This window comes from Parasteatoda tepidariorum, chromosome 2 (assembly GCF_982258835.1).
Source record: "Parasteatoda tepidariorum strain Cologne lab strain chromosome 2, Ptep-v5.0, whole genome shotgun sequence".
Lineage (NCBI taxonomy): Eukaryota > Metazoa > Arthropoda > Arachnida > Araneae > Theridiidae > Parasteatoda > Parasteatoda tepidariorum.
The window spans coordinates 46878331-46900733 of NC_141756.1; the positions used below are offsets into that span (position 1 = coordinate 46878331).

Genomic DNA, 22403 nt, shown 5'->3' on the forward strand with positions numbered 1-22403 from the left:
TTTTGTAACAAAATCAACTCTTTATTAGCTTTCAATAACAACAATTTTTCTTAGAAAAGTACAAAAAATAAACTCGATTGATTTAGGAGTTCTTTTGTGGAATCCTTGTAGTGACCTAAAGGAAGGAAGAAAAATCAAAGGATAAGTTTTCATAATGTTTTTAAACTGAAAGCAACATTGTAAGTATGCATTTACTAAAATTACTACCATTAAAGTAGTGTTAAAATTACATTAATTTCTAAACAAAATGAAAATACTGTGACAAATTAAAAACAAATCATTTTTTGTAACTGAAGAGCATAGTGAAATAACGTATTCAAATTTCTTCCAAAAACAATTCACGAAATTTGAGTAATGTTTTCTAATTTGTCACGAAACTGTTCTCGCTTAAGTAAATTTTAAAAATTAGATTATCACAATTTGTTTTAAAAAGTATTTCTTCTTTAAATTCATAAATGAGTGTTACAATTTCAGTTGAAGATGTAAAAACTTCAAAAAAAATTGTTTCGTTCGTATTTGTTCCACATTCAATTTTACACTATCATTTATAATAAGGAGAAATACAAGAAATTGCAAACAATTCAAGCTTTATTTAGGAATTTTTTAAATTTAATTATTTTATAACTAAACTGAACTGAAAATAATGAAATTATCTTAATCCATAAGTAATCCTTAAGTAAATTCATGTATTGTATTAACGTGTTTGATAAGCCAAAACATTATATAATCTTCCAGCAAAACAACTGTGAACTCATTTTCTTCAAAAATACATATTTTAGAGTGCTTGTAGATTTTCAAAGTTTGAAGAGATTCTATTAACTTTTTTTTTGCGTAAAATATTTTTTACTGGGATTATAAGCCCAAACTATATCAAATATATCCTAAAAACAATGACATATCTTTAATGACACTAAGCATCAGGATGTTCCATAATAACCACTCTTAATATGTAGGTTAAAATCTTAGAATACAAACAATAAAAATAATATAATTTTGTAAGATTGAAAAAAACAACGTAAATTCAAGTCTTCCGTGAAGTGACGACAAAACATCAAACCTGTTAAATTACTAGAAGAAACAAAGGCTTTGAAAATGATTATTAGAAGTACGAAGTTTTATCTGACAATTAAGCTGGTTTTGACGATTTCAGTACCGCTACCCCTAGTAGTGATTTGTTTAAATTAAGTAGCGTTTTTGTTTTTCCTAACCTAAATATTAATTTGCTAATGTGTAAAATTTATTGACCTTACTTTTGAATTTTGAAAATATTAAAAGCAGTCATTAAGAAATGCCCCGAGTACAGAGTAAAATTTTAAATACTTACACTTTTAATTTCGCAGTAGGCATGTAGAGCATCGGTTCCGCTAAAGAAGGAAGGAAAAGATTTTGAAATAAATTCACACAAAGTAAAAACATAAAATTATTTTCATTGTGAACATAAAATTGATTATAAAATCATTAGACTTACAATTCTCTGCCTTGACCAGACATTTTGAATCCTCCGAAAGGAACTTGGGCAGAACCAGCAAAGAAGCAATTAACCCTAAAAGTTCAAAAAATATCAAGCGAAAAGATACAATTGAGGACACAAAAATTTGAGCTAAGCAATTGAAGAAATTTTCAATTACAACTATACAATTTGCTTTTAAAGCGCACTTAACTGATGTACTTGGTTCTAGTTGCTAAGGAGAAAATTTAACTATCCTTTTGAACCCTTCACTTCAAAATGTAATTTTTTTTTTTAATTAAATGAACTTAAAGGCATTTTTCTGTAAACATGGCAGAGTAAAATTCGGTAATCCGTGGTGGTGAACTTTTTCCAAATGTCGAAAGGTAGCAAAATCAAAAAAGAAATTTTATCATAGAGGTGGTTATCAGGGGTCTGTTCAGACATTTTGTGAAAGGTCCGTTTTTCGTGAAATTGTGAAAAAATTACTCACATTCTTTCAACCAGGTCCGCTTTTATGAATTTGTGCAAATAGGGTCCGTTATTGCAAAAAAAAACTTTTTCAAGGAGTTTTTAAATTGTAAAGACATACAAGATTATGCTCAATACTGTAAAATTATAATTAAAAAAATTAAATTTTAAAAAATAAACAACAATTGCTGCTTCTAAATTAGAGATGCAACATACAAATATTTGGTATTTAGCCTTTATTGCTGAACGCAGAATATTCATTCTGGACGAATAATGGAAGAAGCGTCTGCCGAAGACTTAATTCGTTTACATCCATCTTTATTTTTTTCCCCTTGGGAACGGTTTATTCGATTAACTAAACAATAACGAAGATAAACAAATTTGTGAAGGGTCCGTTTTTATGTTAAAATATTTTGTGAAGGGTCCGTTTTTATGAAATGATATTTTGTGAAGGGTTCGTTAACGGACCCAAATTTCTTCTAAACAGACCCCTGCTCAGAGACAGGGCTAAAGAGAATAGAAGGGCTGGTTCACTCCTTTGAAGTATCTCTCGCCGCGCCGATCCTCCTACGTCACTCTAGTGACGTCACTTTGGCGCAAAGCTCGCACTTTTACTTCAAGAACGGAGCGTTTGGCCTAACTAGCTCTAACTAATATTGGATCATTTCTTTTTGCGAGCTATTCTAAGACATTTGTTATTTTCTATAATGACTTTCCTCAGTTTTTCCAGTGAATTTACAAGAATATAAAACTATTATCGAAATGCCAGTTTGCGCGATTACAACTTGCAAAAATTCTGATATAAAAACAAAAGGAAAAAGTATAATTTTTCGCGTGTTCCCTAAAGTAAATGAACAACTATGTAAAGAATGGATTCCGAAATGACACAGTTAATATAAAACAGCAATACGTTTATTCTGTCGTAAAGAACTTTTATAAAAATTCATTATCTAAATAGAAACCGCCTCGTTACTTCATAAAGAAAGGCAGGTGAAAAGAATTAAAAAATAGATAAAGTCAAAGAAAATTAAAATGTAAGTAAAAAGTATAAATAAAATATATAGTATATAGTTGAAATTCTCCTAATTTCATAACATATTTTTTAATGTAGTTATTCTAAATATTTATGATTTTTTTAAAAAATTATATTCTCTTCAATTTAAATATCTATAAATTATATCATCGTAAATTTAAATGTCTATAAACAATTGTAAAATTTCTAATGTCATTATGAACCTAAATTATTATTTTGTTTCAGTAATTAGCGTTTAAGGTTGATGTTTCCTAATGATTAAGTATGAACAAATTGCTATTAACGACATATTTTAAAATCAGGGATTCTAAATTTAACTTAACTTATCTTTATAAAAGAATATGTAGACAAAAAAAGTGTCGATATATGCCTTCATTTTTCTTAATAGTTAAAGTTAAAACTGAACTTTTTAAAATAAAGTATTTATCGTGTCATTTTCACCAACTAGCAAAACATTTTTATAAGTTTAAAATGGTATTTTTTTATTATAATAACCAAGAAAGTTTTTTTTGAACTATGTTTATGAACGGAAATAATGTGTTAATTACGTAAAGTTTGAAGGCTAATAACCAGAAAAAGTCTAACTTATTTTTACAAAGAGAAAGATGCAAAGTTATCATATCTTTGCTTGCGATCTCCGAGATCTGTGGACACAGTGACGTCATGAGGAGGGAAATCGTAGCTTCAGCTCTAAGAGCGGAGTGAACTAGCCCTTGTATTCTCTTTAGCCCTGGCTCAGAGATACTTTTCAAATTTATCCGCAGTAACTATTAACTGGAGTATGTTTGAGAACTTTTATTTTAACGTAGCTTTAAAGACGTGTTTGAAAAAATAAATATCCATAGCTTATAATGCTTATTTAAGAAAATAAATACAGCTAAAAATTCGCGTTTAAGAAATACATCATTGTACGAAATTTACTTTTTCAATGTCAACAAACCCAAATTTTTAACACTAACGTCACTTTTGAAAGACTCGTTCTAACTTCGCTTGAAAATTAGCTAGTTTTCATTTAAACACAAAGAATGAACACTGGAATCGTCGAAAGAAAAGGTATGTTTATTCAGGAAAAGTAGTTTTTTGTGTTTGATTTCGTAAGTTAAAATATGGTCTGCCCTAATTAAGTAACATATGGGGTCAACTACTCGAATTTTTAAAAATGAATCCTAGAAACGTGACGATCGGATCATTAGATCGTAAGCTATTCTAAGTGATAACGTTTTTGTGTTTTGCAATATTTGTGAGCACTGTTCATTTCGGCGGAAGAAAATGCTGATATGGCTATTCCCTGGCAAACTAAAAAATAAAAAAATGATGACGCAATTTCATGTCGTAAAATAAAGTGGTGCTTGATATTATGTTATAAAATATGGAAGAAGGGGAAGGAATAAATAAAATAAAAAAACGGGATTGTGGAACAGGCAATTATTTAAAGAATATAGCTATTCGCGAGAGGTAATACTTCATTTTAGAATATTTTATTTCCCTCATAATAAAAAAACAAAAAATTTTTCTATTTTGAATTTTTCGAAATAAAATTATCTTTTAGTTTGTTACCAAATAAAGAGTAGAATTTTTGTAAAGGAAAGTCTGAAAAATGCTTAAATGTAGGGGAGAGTGGGGTCAATTGTAACAGGTTACGATTGTAACAGAGCAAAAATTTCGAGTGTCGGTTTCTAGATTTGGTTTCTAGGTGGCGCACAAGGTGTATTTAATAAATCTACATGTACACCCCTGCTGGCAACCATTTTTATGTACTTTTGAAAGAGTTACATCACAAAAGATATTTTCACGCTACGTAAGTACTTTTTTTGGTATTAGAATATTATATTGTAACAAAGTAATTTTGTTTAAACAAATAAAAGTTATTAACCGAATATGTAAGTGGACACTTTAATTAACATTTCAATAAAAAAAAATTAGTTTAGTTAATTAACTAGCATTTTTTTTAACAAATGAAGCTGAAATGGCGTCTTGGGGACATTTGTAACAATAAGTAAAGGGACGATTGTAACAGCTGAAAATAAATAATCTTATGTTTACAAACCATTACTTAACTCCTTAAGAACCTCCAATAGTTTCCTATATCATTTATATTATGCTGCGTGTGCATTATTTTATTTGTCACCTTTCACAGCATAAATTAAAATTTTTAACCCCTAAAAGTCAAAAGTTTAACCCTTTAAGTATCTGCTCATTATTATTTTTACTCCTAAAATATAACTACTATTTTGATCAATAAAAAAATATATCACAACTATGATAATATGTATAATTAACTATGTTTTAGTTGAATTTATGAACTGTTACAATTGACCCCGTAAGTGGGGACAATTGTAACAAGTACACGACTGTCAAAAATTGTTAATAACTAATATAATAACATTTAAAATAAGGTATTTATTTTTTTTCTAGTAGAGGATAGTCTACTTTACTCGTCTGTCAATTAATACTAATAATATATAGGATTTTTTGTTAGTTAAAAATAGTTAAGTAAAAAATGTTACAATTGACCCCACTCTCCCCTATCGTTTATAATGACTTAATATTTTTGTACAAATAATGAGAAAATGAAAACATACCTTAATAAGACTTAAAAATAATGTTTTACATGCAATTGGATAATCACAAAATGGACAAATTTACAGCATAAAGTATCTTCATTCACTCAAGAGAATTTAAACCGAATGAGCATAATAAAAGCATCAAATACGTAATACATAAAGAACAGAATATGCTTACCATACAGTTCCAGCTCGTACTTGCTGTGCATAAAGGGTAGCTGTGTTCAAATTTTTGGTAACAATTCCTGCAGCCAATCCATATGAGGTTGCATTAGATCTTTCAATTGCTTCTTCCAATGTTTTGTACTTTAATAATTGCATAACAGGTCCAAAAATTTCTTCTTTCGCAATGCGCATATGATCTTGAACATTTGAGAAAACAGTTGGCTGGACGAAATATCCTTTAGTGCCATGCCGGCTACCACCGCATTCAAGTTTGGCTCCTTCTTTCTTACCAGATTCGATGAGGTCTAAGATTTTATCGAACTGTTCATCGTCGATCTGAAACAATATTCCACAATTGTAAACTTCTTATTAAAAATTAAAGAAGGAGGAAATATTTAATAATAATAAGATTTATTTAAGAATAACTGAGTCATTATAAAAATGAGGATGGAGGAAATTCTTAAAACCTAAGATTTTTTAAAAACATGCATCAATCTTTACATTTTAGTTCCACTGAAACTAGTTTTGAATTTATTATTGACATCTGGTCAATGTTCTAGTTCACGGTGTTGTATCTTAGGATGTCCTAGGCCGGCACCATGCATAAATTATCAGTAGTGGCAGACTGATCATTGATGCTGTATTAACAGTAGAAATCGTTTCCTCCTTATACGGCAAATTAAGAGTGTTTTTTCACTCAAATTTTGAATTTTGAATTCAACTTTAAAGGGAAAAAAACAGAATATTTGTGCGTCAAGTAATGGGACAAAGTTTGCTTTTGTCAGTGTAACTAATACTGTATTTGTGAGGAAAAAATAACCTAACTGATCATGGTCCACCTATCAGTGTTCACCAACTGAGTTCAGTGTTTTGACTGTAATAAATAAAAGATTAAAGGAGTCGCAATTCATTAGAAAAAGTAACAAAAACTCTTTCGAAATTAAACCAGCTACTGCTGAGGAAGGCGGAAATGAAAACATCAAAACTATTTAGATTGTCTGACAAAACTTCGAGGTCTTTCTAATAGTCTCCTTTCAATTCCTTCCCTTTTACTCCTTAGGCGATTAGACATTCCTTAGGAATTAGACATCTCTAAGTTTCATGATTTAAAGAGTAACAAGAGAAGAGATAATATTAAGATAGGTTCAGGGTTCGAGTCAAGCTTCGGACATGGATGTACTTTCTCTCTCTGTCCTTGTTAGTGTTGTTGGGTTGATGCTGATCCACCTACATGATGCCTACAAAAGAGACCAACACTATCGCTCATTATATAAGTACCATAAAGCCAAATGTTACCAAAAGTGGTGCGCATTGGGAAAAAATATAAATATGGAAATTATTTTAACACCTGAGTTTTATAAAGCAAACAAAATTTATATGTTTTCATTTAAGTCTTAAGCAAAATTCAGATACCACTTACGATCCTTTCTCGCTTAATTATGAAGTACTAAAATATAACAATTCTGAAAATATAAAAGAAATTTATAACTGAACTCTCTGTATAATGAAAATTTTTTTTGATGCAGTTGGTATCAGAAAATGGACACGCAAGGGAATACCTGAGGTCCTTGAATAGTTTTTTCATCGTATGGATCACCAACAACTCGTTTTACGGCTAGTGCTTTACATTTGGCCACAAAAGCATCGTAAATGTCTTCGTGGACGAAAATTCTTGAACTTGCGCAACAGCATTCACCTTGATTCATGAAGAGACCTAGGTGAGCTATATCAGCAGCTTCGTCCACTAGAAACAAAAAAATACTTTACAGTTCATATTAACAGTAACACAAGTTAACAAAAATTAAGGTAGGATATTTGGTCAATAATTCTACCTTAATTTTTGTTGGGGGGAAATCCGACTCTGGAACTAAATTTTTCGTCCCATTTCTGGTTTATTAAGCATGATAACAATAAAAATATAAGTAATATATATATAATCTATTTAACCGTCTGCAACTCGATTAATAAAACATTTGAATTTTGTCAACGTATATTAAACAGGTTTAAAAGAAATTTATTACATTGTTTTTAAAAAATTCAGCAAAGAATAAATTCTTTGTTAAAAAAATTTCATTGATAAGTTATTTTTTCTTTATTGATATAAATTAACCAAATAAGCCATTGTGTACTTCAACTTAGTTTTTCAAAAATAAACTTTTGAAAATTTCGTTTAAAAATTTTTAGTATTATTAAAATATTTCTATAGGGAAAGGAATTTTTTTACAAGAATTTCTTTTTCATCCAAATTTTTCAAGCAATCTGAACTATACTTGTTTAGTCTGATTCTTTATTTTCCTCGTACATATATTACACAATATTAATATTCATATACCCGAGACTAATACATAATGGTCATATACCCGTGACTAATATATAATGGTCATATACCCGTGACTAATATATAATGGTCATATACCCGTGACTAATATATAATGGTCATATACCCGTGACTAATATATAATGGTCATATACCCGTGACTAATATATAATGGTCATATACCCGTGACTAACATATAATGGTCATATACACGTGACTAATATATAATGGTCATACCAGGAGTCTGTTTAGAAGAAATTTGGGTCCGTTAACGGACCCTTCACAAAATATCTTTCCATGAAAACGGACCCTTCACGAAATATTTTAACTTAAAAACAAACCCTTCACAAAATAATTTATCTTTTAATCGGATCCTTCACAAATTTGTTTTTATCTTCGTTATTGCTTTGTTAATCGAATAAACCCTTCCCAGGGTAGACAACAAGAAAGATGGATGTATAAGAATTAAGTTTTGTCTTCGGCAGACGATTCTTCCATTATTCGTCTGAAATGAATATTCTGCGTTCAGCAGTATAGGCTAAATACCAAATTTTTGTATGTTGCGTCTCTAATTTAGAAGCAGCAATTGCTGTTTATTTCTGAAAATTTAATTTTTTTTTTTAATTATAATTTTACCGTGCTGAGCATAATTTTGTATGTCTTTACAATTTAAAAACTCCTTGAAAAAGTTTTTTTGCAATAACGAACCCTATTTACAGAAATTCACAAAAGCGGACCCTGGTTGAAAGAATGTGACTTAACGTTTATTTTATATTCACAAATTACGAGTAATTTTTTCACAATTTTACAAAAACGGACCTTTCACAAAATGTCTGGACAGACCCCTGTATACCTGAGACTAATATATAATGGTCATATACCTGAGGCTAATATATAATGGTAATATACCTATAACATATTTTGCCTGAACAAATATTAAAACTTTTTTTTATCAAATCACTTTCCCTGTTTTGTGGCTCAACTTCTTGCGTTAAGAGCTTTCTTAACACTATTGATGAACAAGGTATTAAAAATATTTTCTTAAACATTGAGTTCAAGATCGACATTATAATGTCGATATACTTTTTTTTGTGGATGATTATATTGTGAATGGAATCGATGTTAATTTTTAAGAAGTTTTGGAGCGCGCTTTGAAAATTTTTGCTAAGATTAAACATTTTTTAAGCAAGATTTATTTTCAATAGAAAAGTAAATTGGGAAACAGAAATGGATAATCTGTTTAGATACTTACAATCGGCATCTGGGCAGATGACTAACGGACTTTTTCCGCCCATTTCTAGTGTTATTCGTTTAGTGTTACTTTTGCCTGCAGCTTGTTGAATAAGCTTACCAACCTGAAAATAAATCAATAGATACTAAGTCAGAATTGTACAAAATGTAAGTCACAGGTCAAAACATAACGTACTTAGTTTAATTAAGAATAAAACATTCCAAAAGTAATGTGGGCAGACTAGAAATTGTTTGAAAAAGTGCATGTCTTTGGATTGACGTATTACCATTTGGAATTTTAATTTTTTCGGGAGAAAAATAATCTTATCAATACAACAGTCGTAACTAAAGCTAGTTAAAGGTCTTAGCAGCAATTGTTAAACTTTTTACAATTTGTTATGTAATTGAATGTTGGAAAAAAAGTCCATTTATTAACCGGGCTGATCAACCCCCCCCCCCAAAAAAAAAACAAAAAAAAAAAACAGGCAATTTTATTTAATACATTAACCATTTAAATACCAGTGTTCAGTTTTTGGATCATGTCCAAAATACTTTCGGGAAGTTAAGCATATGTGTCCACCAAAATATAATAAAATCTGTATTTGGTTCTGAAATTTCCCCGTTGTTATTTTACTAACCCTAATATGCAACTAAATGAATGAAGTATTTCTAATTTAATCCCAAATGTGTTACCACATTTTCCATATAGGCGCATTTTCTCTTGTTATAAAATATTAGTCCGGAGGGTGAAAAATAAGTTTAAGAAAAATTGAAGGAGATACAAATGAAATTTCCAGTTTAGATAAGAAAACAATTTAATCTCATCAAATTTAAAAATTAGCTTCAGAGTTCGTCAAAAGACTGGTATTAAAACATAATTCGTAAAAAGTAGGGAACAGATCATCAAATCAGTGTTTTAAAATCATTACTGTCCTTTGTTGTGGTGAGATTCGATATACGAACGACTGTAATGGATCAAGAAAGAAACATTTTTAAAATCTGCCAAAGCACAAGAGATGAAGGTGAAACTGAAGAAAAGAAATCAAGTTCTGCTTGATTGCTGGTGGAAGGAAAAGCATTGAAAGGAGATTAATAGAAACACCTCCATGTTCTATAAAAAATCGAATGGGTTTTGATGTTTTCATCCCAGTTTCCTAGATAGTGATTCATCGATAGCATTTAAATTTTTGCTAGCTTAAATGCTGACTTGCTACTCCTAATAAGGCAGCATTTTTTCTTACCGTATATTTGACAAGGGTTTCGAATAAATGAAAGATCCATTATGTAAACATTTTAAGAAAAAGAAACGATGTCCACCAGATATATACTAACCTCGGTAGAACCAGTAAAAGAAACTTTATCCACTTCCATATGGTGAGTGAGTGCACCACCGGCAGTTGGACCATATCCGGGCACCACATTGAAGACACCAGGAGGAAAGCCAGCCTCTTTGGAAAGAGCCGCAATGTAGATGGAAGTCAATGGAGTCTGCTCAGCAGGTTTTAAGATAACGCAGTTTCCACAAGCAAGAGCGGGACCCACTTTATTGGTCACCAGAAGCACAGGGAAATTCCACTACAACAAATAGATAATAAACACTGTAAAAGAACTTAATAGAATTGTGAACACATGTATGTTGACTTTATTTTTACCAATCAATATCTAGTTTTTTTTTCTTTTATCTGTCTTTTCTTTTTTACATCACATTTTTTGATGGCGAAATATTCGTTTGCAAGTGCGGTAATTGTTTTACTTTTGGGTGCATTAAGCGTCCGACCACTAATTTGTTATCTTAAGTTTTTTAAATTCCCTAAGGAGTCACCGCACCGAATTCAATGGAGTGATAATATGATGGATTAACCCCAAAAAATAAATAAAAATGGGGGGGGAGAGAAATAGTCACGATCTGCTATGAAGTAAGATGATGATAGCAAAGACTTCAGTTCCCAAGCAATCCGACATAAAAAAAATTTCTGGGACTGGAAGGGACATCGTAAGACCCGAGAGGTCCGGGCCTAGGGTACCACATTTGTTACAAATATAGTACATATGTCACAAAACGTGATCCCCTTTAATGCTAATTTATTTTTGCGTGTGTGTATGTTTCCTAAAAATTGTCTGCTAGAGTTATAAATTAGAAAAAATTGAAATAAATATAATCTGAAATTTACAAATATATCATAATTTGCCCTTATCATAAATATTGCAAAAGCATTTTGTATGCAAACAATATTTAAATTTGGTTTGAAATTCCGACTAATGGAGCTTTGTGCTTACAACCTGCAGATTTCAGTAGGGCCTGGGAGAATAATAGCAAGCAAAGAGATAGTAGACCCGCAGTTAATTAGAAATCTCTGTCTATGTAATATTACAATTTTAAGAAAGAATCTCAATACGCTAAATACAACTTTATTTCTATTAGGAAAAAAGAAAAAAAAACTTACGGGGATGATAAGACCGCAAATTCCAACAGGCTCCAAACGAGTATATGTAAATGTATTTCCATCTATAAATAAAAGTGTTAACCAAAAAATGTATTTCAGGTAATTAATTAATTTTGAATAATATAAAGATAATTTCAATGTAATAAGAAAGCAAAAAACAAATTATACTTATTTTTTACACCTCGCAAGAGAAATATTAAATAAGAGGGTCCCAAAAATGATCCATTATTTGAAAAATCAGTTAAAGAACGAAATATGTGGTTAACGGAGTGCTGCTTAGGGAAGCCAGAATTTTATTCTCACCGAGTATCAAATTAGTTAGAAAATTTGTCTCTTTATAGCATTGCTGAGAAAAAAACATAAAAATGTTTTTTCAATAGAGTACCCAGTACCATATAGTGCAACAATGTTGCTCAGTTTGAGAAAAAAAATTAATAGCCACCTACGCAAGCATTTGAGTGATCTAAGATATGAAGAAAAATATTATAGTTATTTCTAGTCAACAATACCATCTGTTGACAAACTTTATATCTAAATTTGAAACTTCGTGGGAATACACACTAGTTATCTTAGCAGAACTTAGCAAAATTATACATCTCTTTCTTATTCCGGTTTTCTTTTATTGATTATTCGGTCACTTTTGAGTCACATTGATTATTCGGTCACTTTTCAGAAACAGATAAATATTTTATACTTCTCAGTGACAAATTAATCCTTAATAACAGAGAATAACAATTACTTTCGAAACAACATTCATACGAATTCTTACCAGTTGGTATGACTTTTCCATGGATTTTATCGGCACAACCAGAGTAATACCTCAAGGTTTTAATAGCAAACTTCATATCACCAATAGAATCCTTAAAAGGTTTGCCATTTTCTAACGTTTGCAAGTTCTGAAAAAGTGAACAAAAGAATCCATTAATATTATTAAATTTAATTTCAAACAATTTATTCAACGCAATGCATGTCATACTGTACACGAAAGTATTAAAAATTTTGCATAAGTAATAAATTTAAAATAGTCATGCTGTGATGGAGTTTATGTAGATTTCCTGTTACCATAAAAATTTTTACTTAATTTTAGTGTTAAAAGTTAAGCAACCTAACTTTATAGCAATATAAAATTTCTCTTCTTTCTTAATTTTTAACTAGGTTACTTCTCTTGCTCATGAATTTAATTATTAAAATTATATCTGTCAGAGAATCCCTACGAAATATTTCTGTTCTCAGAATATTAAATTGGAAAAGTAAAGCCGTCAGTTTTGAAACATCTGTAAAGAAATTTTAATACCATTAGTTTATTTATTTATTTTGAGGATGCTGATCACTTTGGTGTAAAGATACTTTTTTTAACCGCTTTGCCAAGTTAAAGTTCAAATAACAATAAGAGCCATTAAATCCTTTTAATGTGAGGCAGTGTTTCCCAACTTGTGGTTCACGAACTCTTAAGAAAACGAGGTCTATACGAGTTGCAATGGAGGGGTTTTAGGCTACTAATGTAAAAGAACAAAGACATAAAAATTTGACATAAGGTAATTTAGTTTGAGCACGAAGTAATTTGAAACAAATATTTTCTGAACTATTTATAATGTTGGTTTGTTTGTTTTCTATGCAAAAATTTTAGTTTTCTTATTCTTTCACATATTTACATACTATTATTACATACTGCGCTCATGGGTAAGAGTTACTTATTAAGGATAACTACAATTAAATCGTTGATAATAATTGAAATTGAATAAAATTCTTGCAAGGTTTTTGCAAACATATATTGTGGATATTTCAACTTGAGTATAAAGAAAAAGGATTTTACGAGTAATTATTGCAAAAATAAACTCAAAAATTTATTTTTGCTTAATATCCCTTGAAAAAAAGGACTCTACATGCCTCTTTATTTTTATCTGTTTGAACCACTGCGTAATCTCTCTCAGCATAGGAACAATGCTCCATTTCTCTGGACTAGAAACACCTCCCATTTTCATGGGAGAGATTGTGCAGCTTTTTATTTAAACATAACCAAGTCTAGAAAGAATTATTGAAGTTCGCACTGTTATAAAGGTTTGTAGCTTATGAAAAATCGTTAAATTTTATAATAATACTACTGGCATTCTCTATAACAAAGAGAAAAACTATGAAAATTCAGAAACTTGATTTACTCTACTACTTTATCACAAATACTTGGATATCGTGTCTCGTAGTATTAATGATGTGAAAAGTGAATTGTTGAAAAGAATTAAATTAAAATTAAATTATTTTGAAATCAAACTTGATGTGTCGATCTCACCCAATTTAGTTCCCTAAATTGCTTTTAAAGAATTTTCATAGGATATCTCAATAAGAATTTTTTTTTAGCCTGGAAAGATTTCTTAACGAGCTTGAGAAATAATTTTTCTATAAATATTCGCTTTATTAGGAATTTATTAGTTTTATTTATAAGGAATTTATTAGTTTTATTTATTAGTACCATAAATATTAATTAATGCTTGTAAAAGGAAAAAGAGTACCGTAATCATTAATTAATGATTTTATTAGGAAAAGTACCCTAATTAATGCCTGTATGAGGAAAGAGTATTGTAATTATTACTGGAATTAGGGAAAAGGGTATCCTGATTAATGCTTGAATTAGGGAAGAGTAACCTAATTAATGCTTGAATTAGGGAAAAGAGTAACCTAATTAATGCATGCATAATTAAAAGAATACTCTAACTAATATTTGTATTAGGAGTAAAGTAGGTACCCAAGTTAATGCTTGTATTAGGAAAAGAGTACCCAAATTAATGTTGTATTAGAAAAAGAATGCTCAAATTAATACTTGTATAAGGAAAAAGAGTACCACCCTAATTCATGCTGGTATTTAAAAATTAGTGGAAATTTTAAATTTCTCATATCAATACAATTTGATATTTTCATCAAGTTAAATTTCTTTAATTTAAAGTTGATCATGGAAATAAAACATTTATGCTTATTGATTTTCAGAGACTGGATACACAATTAAAGCTTTCCAATTCTATCGTCTAGCTAGACACACTGTAAATACCTACGCCTGTAAATGATAGATATTGGAACAAATTTATGAAATGTCAGCTAAGTAGGTAAATATTGTATTGTATCTCTGAATATTACATTGCGTTTACTACACTTTTTCGATGATCTTAATATGAGACATAAAATATTTCGCTTTATGGTTTTAAGCCATCTGTGCACACACCCATAACGATCAGTTACATCTATTTTTTTTCCTTCAAAATAGCTATTGATCATTTTCATTTAAGCTTCAAAATTTATTTATTTTGTATCGACTCATAAAGGTTTTACAAATTGGCTTGAATGAAATTCTTAAAACTGAATCTAAAGCAGACCAACTATATTGCAACTTTCACTACATCCAAAGCAATTTTAAAAAATCGCTTATTGACATCAGGTTCAGTATTACAAATGAGTATACTGATTTGTTTAAAAAAAAACTATTCATTTTATTATAGATTAAAAGCGGAATTTCATCCACGACAGAAACAGTCAAACATTGATCCAAATTTTTAATTTTGCTTCATCAATTACTCGTAGCTACAAAAATATATTAACAGTTCTCAAGAATCAAACGTATTCAACTGAGCACCAAATTGTTTCTTGTAGGACTTATGGATTTATTCATTTTTTGCAGCTATCCGTTTTTATTTTATAAATGTTTATATTTGGATGTTTTGGATTATATTTTGCTAATGTTGCAAAATAAAAATTTAATTTTTTTTCATATGTTACTAACGGTTACACGAGTTTACAGATCTTTTCTTAATATCTTGAGTTCGAAAAAAAAAATTTCGGGAACACTGCTGCATAGTTTACAAATGAAAATTTAATTTAAAGAGCAGCAATATTTCTTTTAATCCTGCTAAGCTACGAATCAAGCTGGTTTTGAAATCAAATCTTCCAGATTCCTTGTTGTATTAGATTATTCAAAAATAAAATGCTTAATCTCAGCCGATCTCAGCAAGGACTCACATTTAGATATCTGGGCACTTCTATCCGTTTTTGTTCTGAGACAAGTCTGCCAGTAGATCTCCATGGCGCTGTTCTCTTTTTGCAAATAATGTCTGGAGATCATTTTTACAAATTTACTACCTCAAGTTTCTAATTTCAGAAACACAGCGAAATTCGCAGTTGTATATTGCAGTTTTACTCAGTAACTCTTATTTGACAACATATTCAAATTTCATAGGGATTGGCTAATTTTTGGGGGAGTATAATTTTTCCTTGATTTATGATGTTTAGTTTATTTGGTATCAAAAGAAGAAGAATACATACCGCCAAGTATTCAATGTCTCTCTCCATGAGGTCAGACAACTTGTAAAGGAGTCGTCCTCTATCGTAAGCATCCATTGTGCGCCAAACAGAGCCATTCTTAAAAGCAGCCTTTGCAGCTTGCACTGCTTTTTCCACATCAGCCTATTTGGAATAAAGGGATTTGTGTTTTAAAAGATTTTTTGAAATCATCCAATAATACAAGGCATATATGATACGATCAATGTAATTTATCAGTTAATATTAATAATCTTACCAGTTAGTAGTATTATTAGCCAGATTTATTACTAACCTAAACATAGGGTCAGTGCACTTAAATGCCACCCGATTTCATAAAAGTTTGTCGCATTTAGGTCAAATTTTACCTTTTTTTAAAAATTCTTCACCGAAAATAGCTAAAATATTACGATAATAGTTCTAAACAAAGTTTTTCTTGCTGAAATTTAATTATTATCTGCAACTTAAGCAAAGATGTTGCATTTTTATCGTTTTTAAGGTAACCAGCCTTTAAATGCGACCCTCAAGGTATGTTGCAACAGTGCATTTTTACAACGTTTTTACTCATTTGCTTTTGTGTCCATAAAAATGAAATCTTACTATCTAATTTTCAAATACTCTCCGACTAGCTAGAATGCTCTATGCCCGAAGACAATATGAGTTTAAATCGTTTCATGATGAATTACAAGAAATGTTTATCGCCATTTTGTCTCAAAATTGAGTTTATCGTCTATCAAAATTCTGACCATTTTAAACTAAGCTTAATATCCAATTAAAACTCTGATCTAGATGGCTAGCAAGTTCGGAATACATCGCATTTAGGACATGTTGGGGGAGCATGAAGATAAGATGAAATTGCACGTTAAATAAGGTTTTAAATGTATGGAAAAGAAATGGGATAGGCTCCAGAGATACGAAATTTTCATACAATGATTCACGAATTAGATGATACAGATATTCATAGAATAGAATACAGATGATTCACGAATTAGGATTTAACGTAACTGAACATTGTCGCATTTCGGCACACTGACCTTACATAATATATTTTACTAAAGGGAATGATTTGAAATCAATCCATCAGTTGTTTCGAAGTTCATTCAATTTCTAGATTCGTTCCGTCACTAATTTAAGAGCAGAAGTGTTTTCAAACTGTCTTACTCTTTTTCAACGCTTAATTTGTTCTTTAAATTTGAATTATAATTTAAACTTGCTCTTTAGAAATGCTGGCATGCATATTTTAAATTTACAATGTATGCTATTAAAAATTTTTAATACGTTCTTACTACATTCAAAGATCGGAAATCAAATTCTTGCATTTTATAATGAGGGTCTTTAAAGAAAATCGACAAATGCATCTGTGTAATCAACTGATCAATACTTTAGGAAGAGTGAAAATATTGCTTTACCTGGTCTCCTTCCTGGACTTCGACTATTGTTTCAGCATTTGTGGGATTGATTACCGGGAATTTCTTTCCGCTTGCAGAATTGTGCCACTCATTGTTAATAAAGATCTGGAAAAAAAAAGTTAATTTACATGAGAAAAAAAGAAATTTTAAATCTATAAATAATAAAACTATGTTAAACAAAAGACTATCACTGTAAAATGTTGATTTTGTCCCTCATATTTGTGACATCGGATTTTTCAAAGAATCAAAAAGCAATGTATAAGCGTATAAGATACTGTAAATATTATACTGCTTAATTTTACAGCTTACACTGAAGGAAAAAATTTCTGTTGCATGAAATTTTTTTTATCACGTTCAATGCCACGTTAATTTTACATGGCTTGCCCGCCTGGCCAAAATTATTTTCTCAGCATGTATTGCATTAATTTCTTCAAACCGTTTTAGTAACGGTAATATAAAAAAAATTAAAAGCATTAAAAATTTACTCGAATTATGTATTCCTAATAATCTTGGCTTCGCCGGTCACCGGTGACCCCCATGGCATTCAACGTGTTAACAAATCTTAGATACTTTCGCATTGGTGACTTCAAATTTTACTTGAGTTCTCCCTTTAAGTTTCAGTTTTATTTTTAAATGACACTTTTAGTCAATATTTGTCAAAATGTACAATTTAGATAACAGGGAGTCGTGTAAATGTAACGACAAACTTCTCGGGGAGTTAGGGCAGACCATCAGAATTAAAATTGCATAAGAACCAATTTTTCTAAAATGTCGTCATATGCGACTAATAAAATATGCTTCCTTAACATAAACAGTTTCTTCGTGAGCTTCTGAATCGATCATAAATAGGGAAGAAGCGCCTTTAGCTGTTTACATTTCTGGACATGGGATTCCATGCGATTATTATGCTGACGATGGATCTTAACTCCTCTAAAAGTTTGTCACAACATTTATGCGAACCCTATTATACTTAATGTTTTTAAACTTGAACATTTCGTTTCGTCAAATAAAAAAAAGAGACTAAAAATGTCATTTAAAATAATATCTAGATTTTGGATCAAAATTAATTTCAGAATTGAAATCCCTACATCCGCATCAGGCAAGACCTTGTATTTATGAAGAAAGAAAATTTGTTCCCCATTATAAGCGAATTGTAGAATGCTCCTCAAAAATCTAATCAAGGCTGATGCAGACAAAATTCACCGCCAAATTGTAAAAAAAATATTAACTGTTTAATTGCTCAGGAAAGTATGCTAGAGTTCAAGAAAATTTTATGGGGCTAAAAATCAATAATTTTACATCCTTTTTAAATGTTATTCCATTTCTCATTCGTTTTGAGAGAAACTGTAAAAATACTTAAAAGATGGTTGTTTGTAAACGTCAATACTGAGCTAACACGTCTATACGTCAATATGGACTATTGTAAGGAAATCAAACGATGTTATAAACCAAGTCTGACTGAAACTAAAAAGAGGAAGAAAGTCACTAAGGTGCCTGAAGGTCATATTTCTCTGAAAGTTAACAGCCTAAAACATAATCTTCGAATCTTTCTTAGAAAATGTATTGTAAAATATTAATAATAAATTTATACAGTAATTACTAATTTTCAACAATTGTGATACAACTATTTACACTCCAAAATTTGAAAAACAGTAATTGTAAACGACTCCGTACAAAAAAACAGTACTTGTACCATCCGACATTTGACGTATGTCCAAAATAATTTTTCAATTGGTAGTGAACTGAAGAACATTTTAAACCCAATCAAATTTTTACAAAACTATCAGTTATTATGAAGGAGGTTGTTGACAGTATATTGCTCCGATGTGATACAATTATTGTGATTCACAAAACTTCACAAAATATTTTAACTTAAAAATGGACTCTTCACTAAATGATTTTTCTTATAATCGAACCCTTCACAAATTTGTTTATTTTCATTATTATTTTGTTAATCGAACAAACCCTTTCCAGGGCAGAAAACAAGAAAGATGGATGTAAACGAATTAAGTTTTGTCTTCAGACGATTCTTCCATTATTAGTCCGAAATGAATATTCTGCGTTTAGCAGTATTGGCTAAATACCAAATATTTGTATGTTGCATCTCTAATTTAGAAACAGCAATTGCTGTTTATTTTTGAAAATTTAATTTTTTTAATTATAATTTTACAGTGCCGAGCATAATATTGTATCTATTTACAATTTTAAAACTCCTTGAAAAAGTTTTTTGCAATAACTGGACCCTATTAGCACAAATTCATAAAAGCGGACCCCAGTTGAAAGAATGAGAGTAATTTTTTCACAATTTCACGAAAAACGGACCTTTCACAAAATGTCTGAACAGACCCCTGGAAATAGTTTTTACACATTTTTGTTAAATTCTAAAATTTATGTGCTTTCAAATTTATGATTTGGAAGAAGAAATTTGTGGTGACATTCAAATGGAAAGGATAAATTTGAGAATTGAAACTAGGTTAGACTAGAAAAAATTTTCATGGTGAGGTTTTTATTTTTTTATTTTATTCAAACAAGTCAATTTTGTCGTTTCTTTTTACGCTTTTTCTTTCAAGAATTGAGAACATTTCAAATTCGTTTCGCTTTTTTTCTTATTTTTTTTTATTTTTATTATTATTATTATAGCGCGGTATTTTAATGGAACGTTTCTGATACACTTTGTTCTCTTATCGCCACTTTTTTTCGTCTACGGTAATTTAGATAACCGGTTCGATAAAAAAAAAAAATTGTGATTTCCAACATTAAAGTTTTGTTCTAAGAATCTAGAACACTTTTTTTCTGTTTTTCTGCTTTCATTATTGACCTTGCTTTTTATCGGCGTATATATTATGAAATTTTTAAAAGCGTTTCTAATAAACTTTATTCTTTTATCTACACTTCTTTCTAAAAATACGGCAGTCCTCCACGAAGGCAAATTTCTCCCAATAGTTGATCCAGGACCCCTTGTCTTCTGGATAGGATTCAAAATACAAGGATACGTAGTTGAACATTAGTAGTCGTAAACCCAAAATTGGGTCGGCTGTTCAACGACGGTTGTAAAATAAAAAGTTAAGAAGTTGAACTGTGGATAAAACGCTTGCCTCGAAATGAGGTGAACCGGGTTCGAGTCTCAGCGATGGCTGCTTGATTCGAATCCCGTACCCAACCACAGAGCTGAAATAAAATATCCTCAGTGGTAGACGGATAATGGGTTAGATTCCCTTTGTCGTCAGATTAACCGTGGGAGGTTTTCAGAATTTTCCTCATCATGTAACGCAAATGCGAGTAGGTTGCATCAAAATTTATCCACGAAGGCAAAATTCTCCCATATACTTGATACAGGAGTTACTTTGTCTTCTGGATTGGGTTTAAAATTACAAGGCTACGGAGTTGAGCATTGGTAGTCGTTAACTCAAGATTCTGTAGGCTGTTCAACAATGATTAAAAATAAAATGTTAAATTACTATTTTCAACGTTAACATTTTCTTTTAAAAGTATAGAACGATTTCTTTTTCCTTTTTATTTTTACTAATCTTTATTTTATCGAAGTTTTCCTTATGACGCGGCAATTTTTAAGATAGTTTCTATCCGACTTATTTCATTTCTCTTCACTTTTTCTTGAAAATTCCGTAATTGGAGAACTAAGATATTTAAAATTAGATCTTTATTTTTTCTGTTTCGTTTTTGTATGGTGACTAATTATTTAACACGCATTGTTTGTCTCCTAAATGAATCTTGCATAATACTGCACGGTCATCAGAGTCAAAAATAGTTTTTCTCGCTAGATTGCTATAATTGGCGTAAGGTTATAGGTTATCAATCACTGAATTTTTACCTTCAAGCTTCTTTTTTAGTTAATTGAATGTTTATATATTTTTTGCTTTATTTTTTATGATTTACCCACCCTAATGAATATTAAGTTGATTAAATAAAAAATTAAACAGTGCTGACTTAAATATTAGAGGTATTTTTTATTGAATGAAATTAGTTTTGAAGTTTGTTTGACATTCTATTTTTCGAACTAGTCTAGGACTCAGGATATTGTACTGTACTACAAATATAACAAGAATATTGAGTTTCTAAACTTACCAATAAAGCTAAGTTTAATTATTTTTTAATAATGACTAAATCTACAAATAAAAAATATTTATATTTATGATTTTTTTTGAAAAATGTTTATGTTCGACATTCGCGAAATCACTATATTCGTTACAATCCTAGTCAGGGTTGGCAAGATTTTGCCGCAGGTGGAAAAAACCATGGTAAATACCGGTAAAAACCGTCCTGGCAAAAACAGGTTTTTGCCAGGCAAATTGGCAAAAAGTGGCAAAAACCTATATTTCCAAGATGAGAGGACAAAAACACATTTTTGATACAAAATTCCTAAAATTGAAATATATTTTATGAATATAAATAGTTACAAAAAAATTAACAAAATTATTTATCCATAATTAAATGATAATGTAATAATATATCATTTTAGTAGTTTAAAACATTATTGATTGGAAAATTTGTGATTATTCTCTTTTTCCAGTGAAATGAACTTATTTTAAAGTAATGTAACTATAATTTAAAGCATAAAATATCTTATCAACATGTGTAGTTAATTATTGTACAAATAATAATTTTTTATAATAAATAATATTATACAAATAATAATATTTATTTGTAAAAAAACATATTTTAGGATTCTAAAATGAAAGGAGATCAAAAACTTTCAATCTCTTAAAAATTATTACCCTTATATTAATTATTAATATGTTAAAAATAATTTTTTCATGTAATGTTTCAAAATTATTCTTCCTTATGATTGATTTAAATTTGTTTCAATTATTTTGTAATAATATTTAATCAACAATTTAGATAATTTGGTTTTTGCCGGTTTTTACCAGTTTTTGCCGGTTTTTACCAGGTTTTTGCCACTGTCCTGGCAAAAACCCCTTTTTGCCGGCAAAAACTCCAACCCTGATCCTAGTACTATGGACAGAATCTGATTAAGCGAAGGAAGTAACTGGATTTTATTTAACTGTTGT

General features: G+C 29.9%; 1 protein-coding gene across 1 annotated transcript in view; it reads right to left on the bottom strand.

Annotated features, from left to right (window-relative positions):
• The window catches only part of LOC107449839 (aldehyde dehydrogenase 1A1), a 28619-nt gene continuing 6216 nt past the window's right edge, over nt 1-22403 (bottom strand). Inside the window, exons 2-12 of the mRNA XM_043042329.3 lie at nt 17377-17481; nt 15974-16114; nt 12441-12567; nt 11672-11733; nt 10560-10802; nt 9250-9352; nt 7240-7424; nt 5694-6016; nt 1469-1543; nt 1325-1364; nt 1-115 (exon numbers count right to left, since the gene is read on the bottom strand). Coding sequence (XP_042898263.2) covers nt 83-115; nt 1325-1364; nt 1469-1543; nt 5694-6016; nt 7240-7424; nt 9250-9352; nt 10560-10802; nt 11672-11733; nt 12441-12567; nt 15974-16114; nt 17377-17481 — 1437 coding nt within the window. The 3' untranslated portion in view covers nt 1-82. The remainder of the gene's footprint in view (nt 116-1324; nt 1365-1468; nt 1544-5693; nt 6017-7239; nt 7425-9249; nt 9353-10559; nt 10803-11671; nt 11734-12440; nt 12568-15973; nt 16115-17376; nt 17482-22403) is intronic.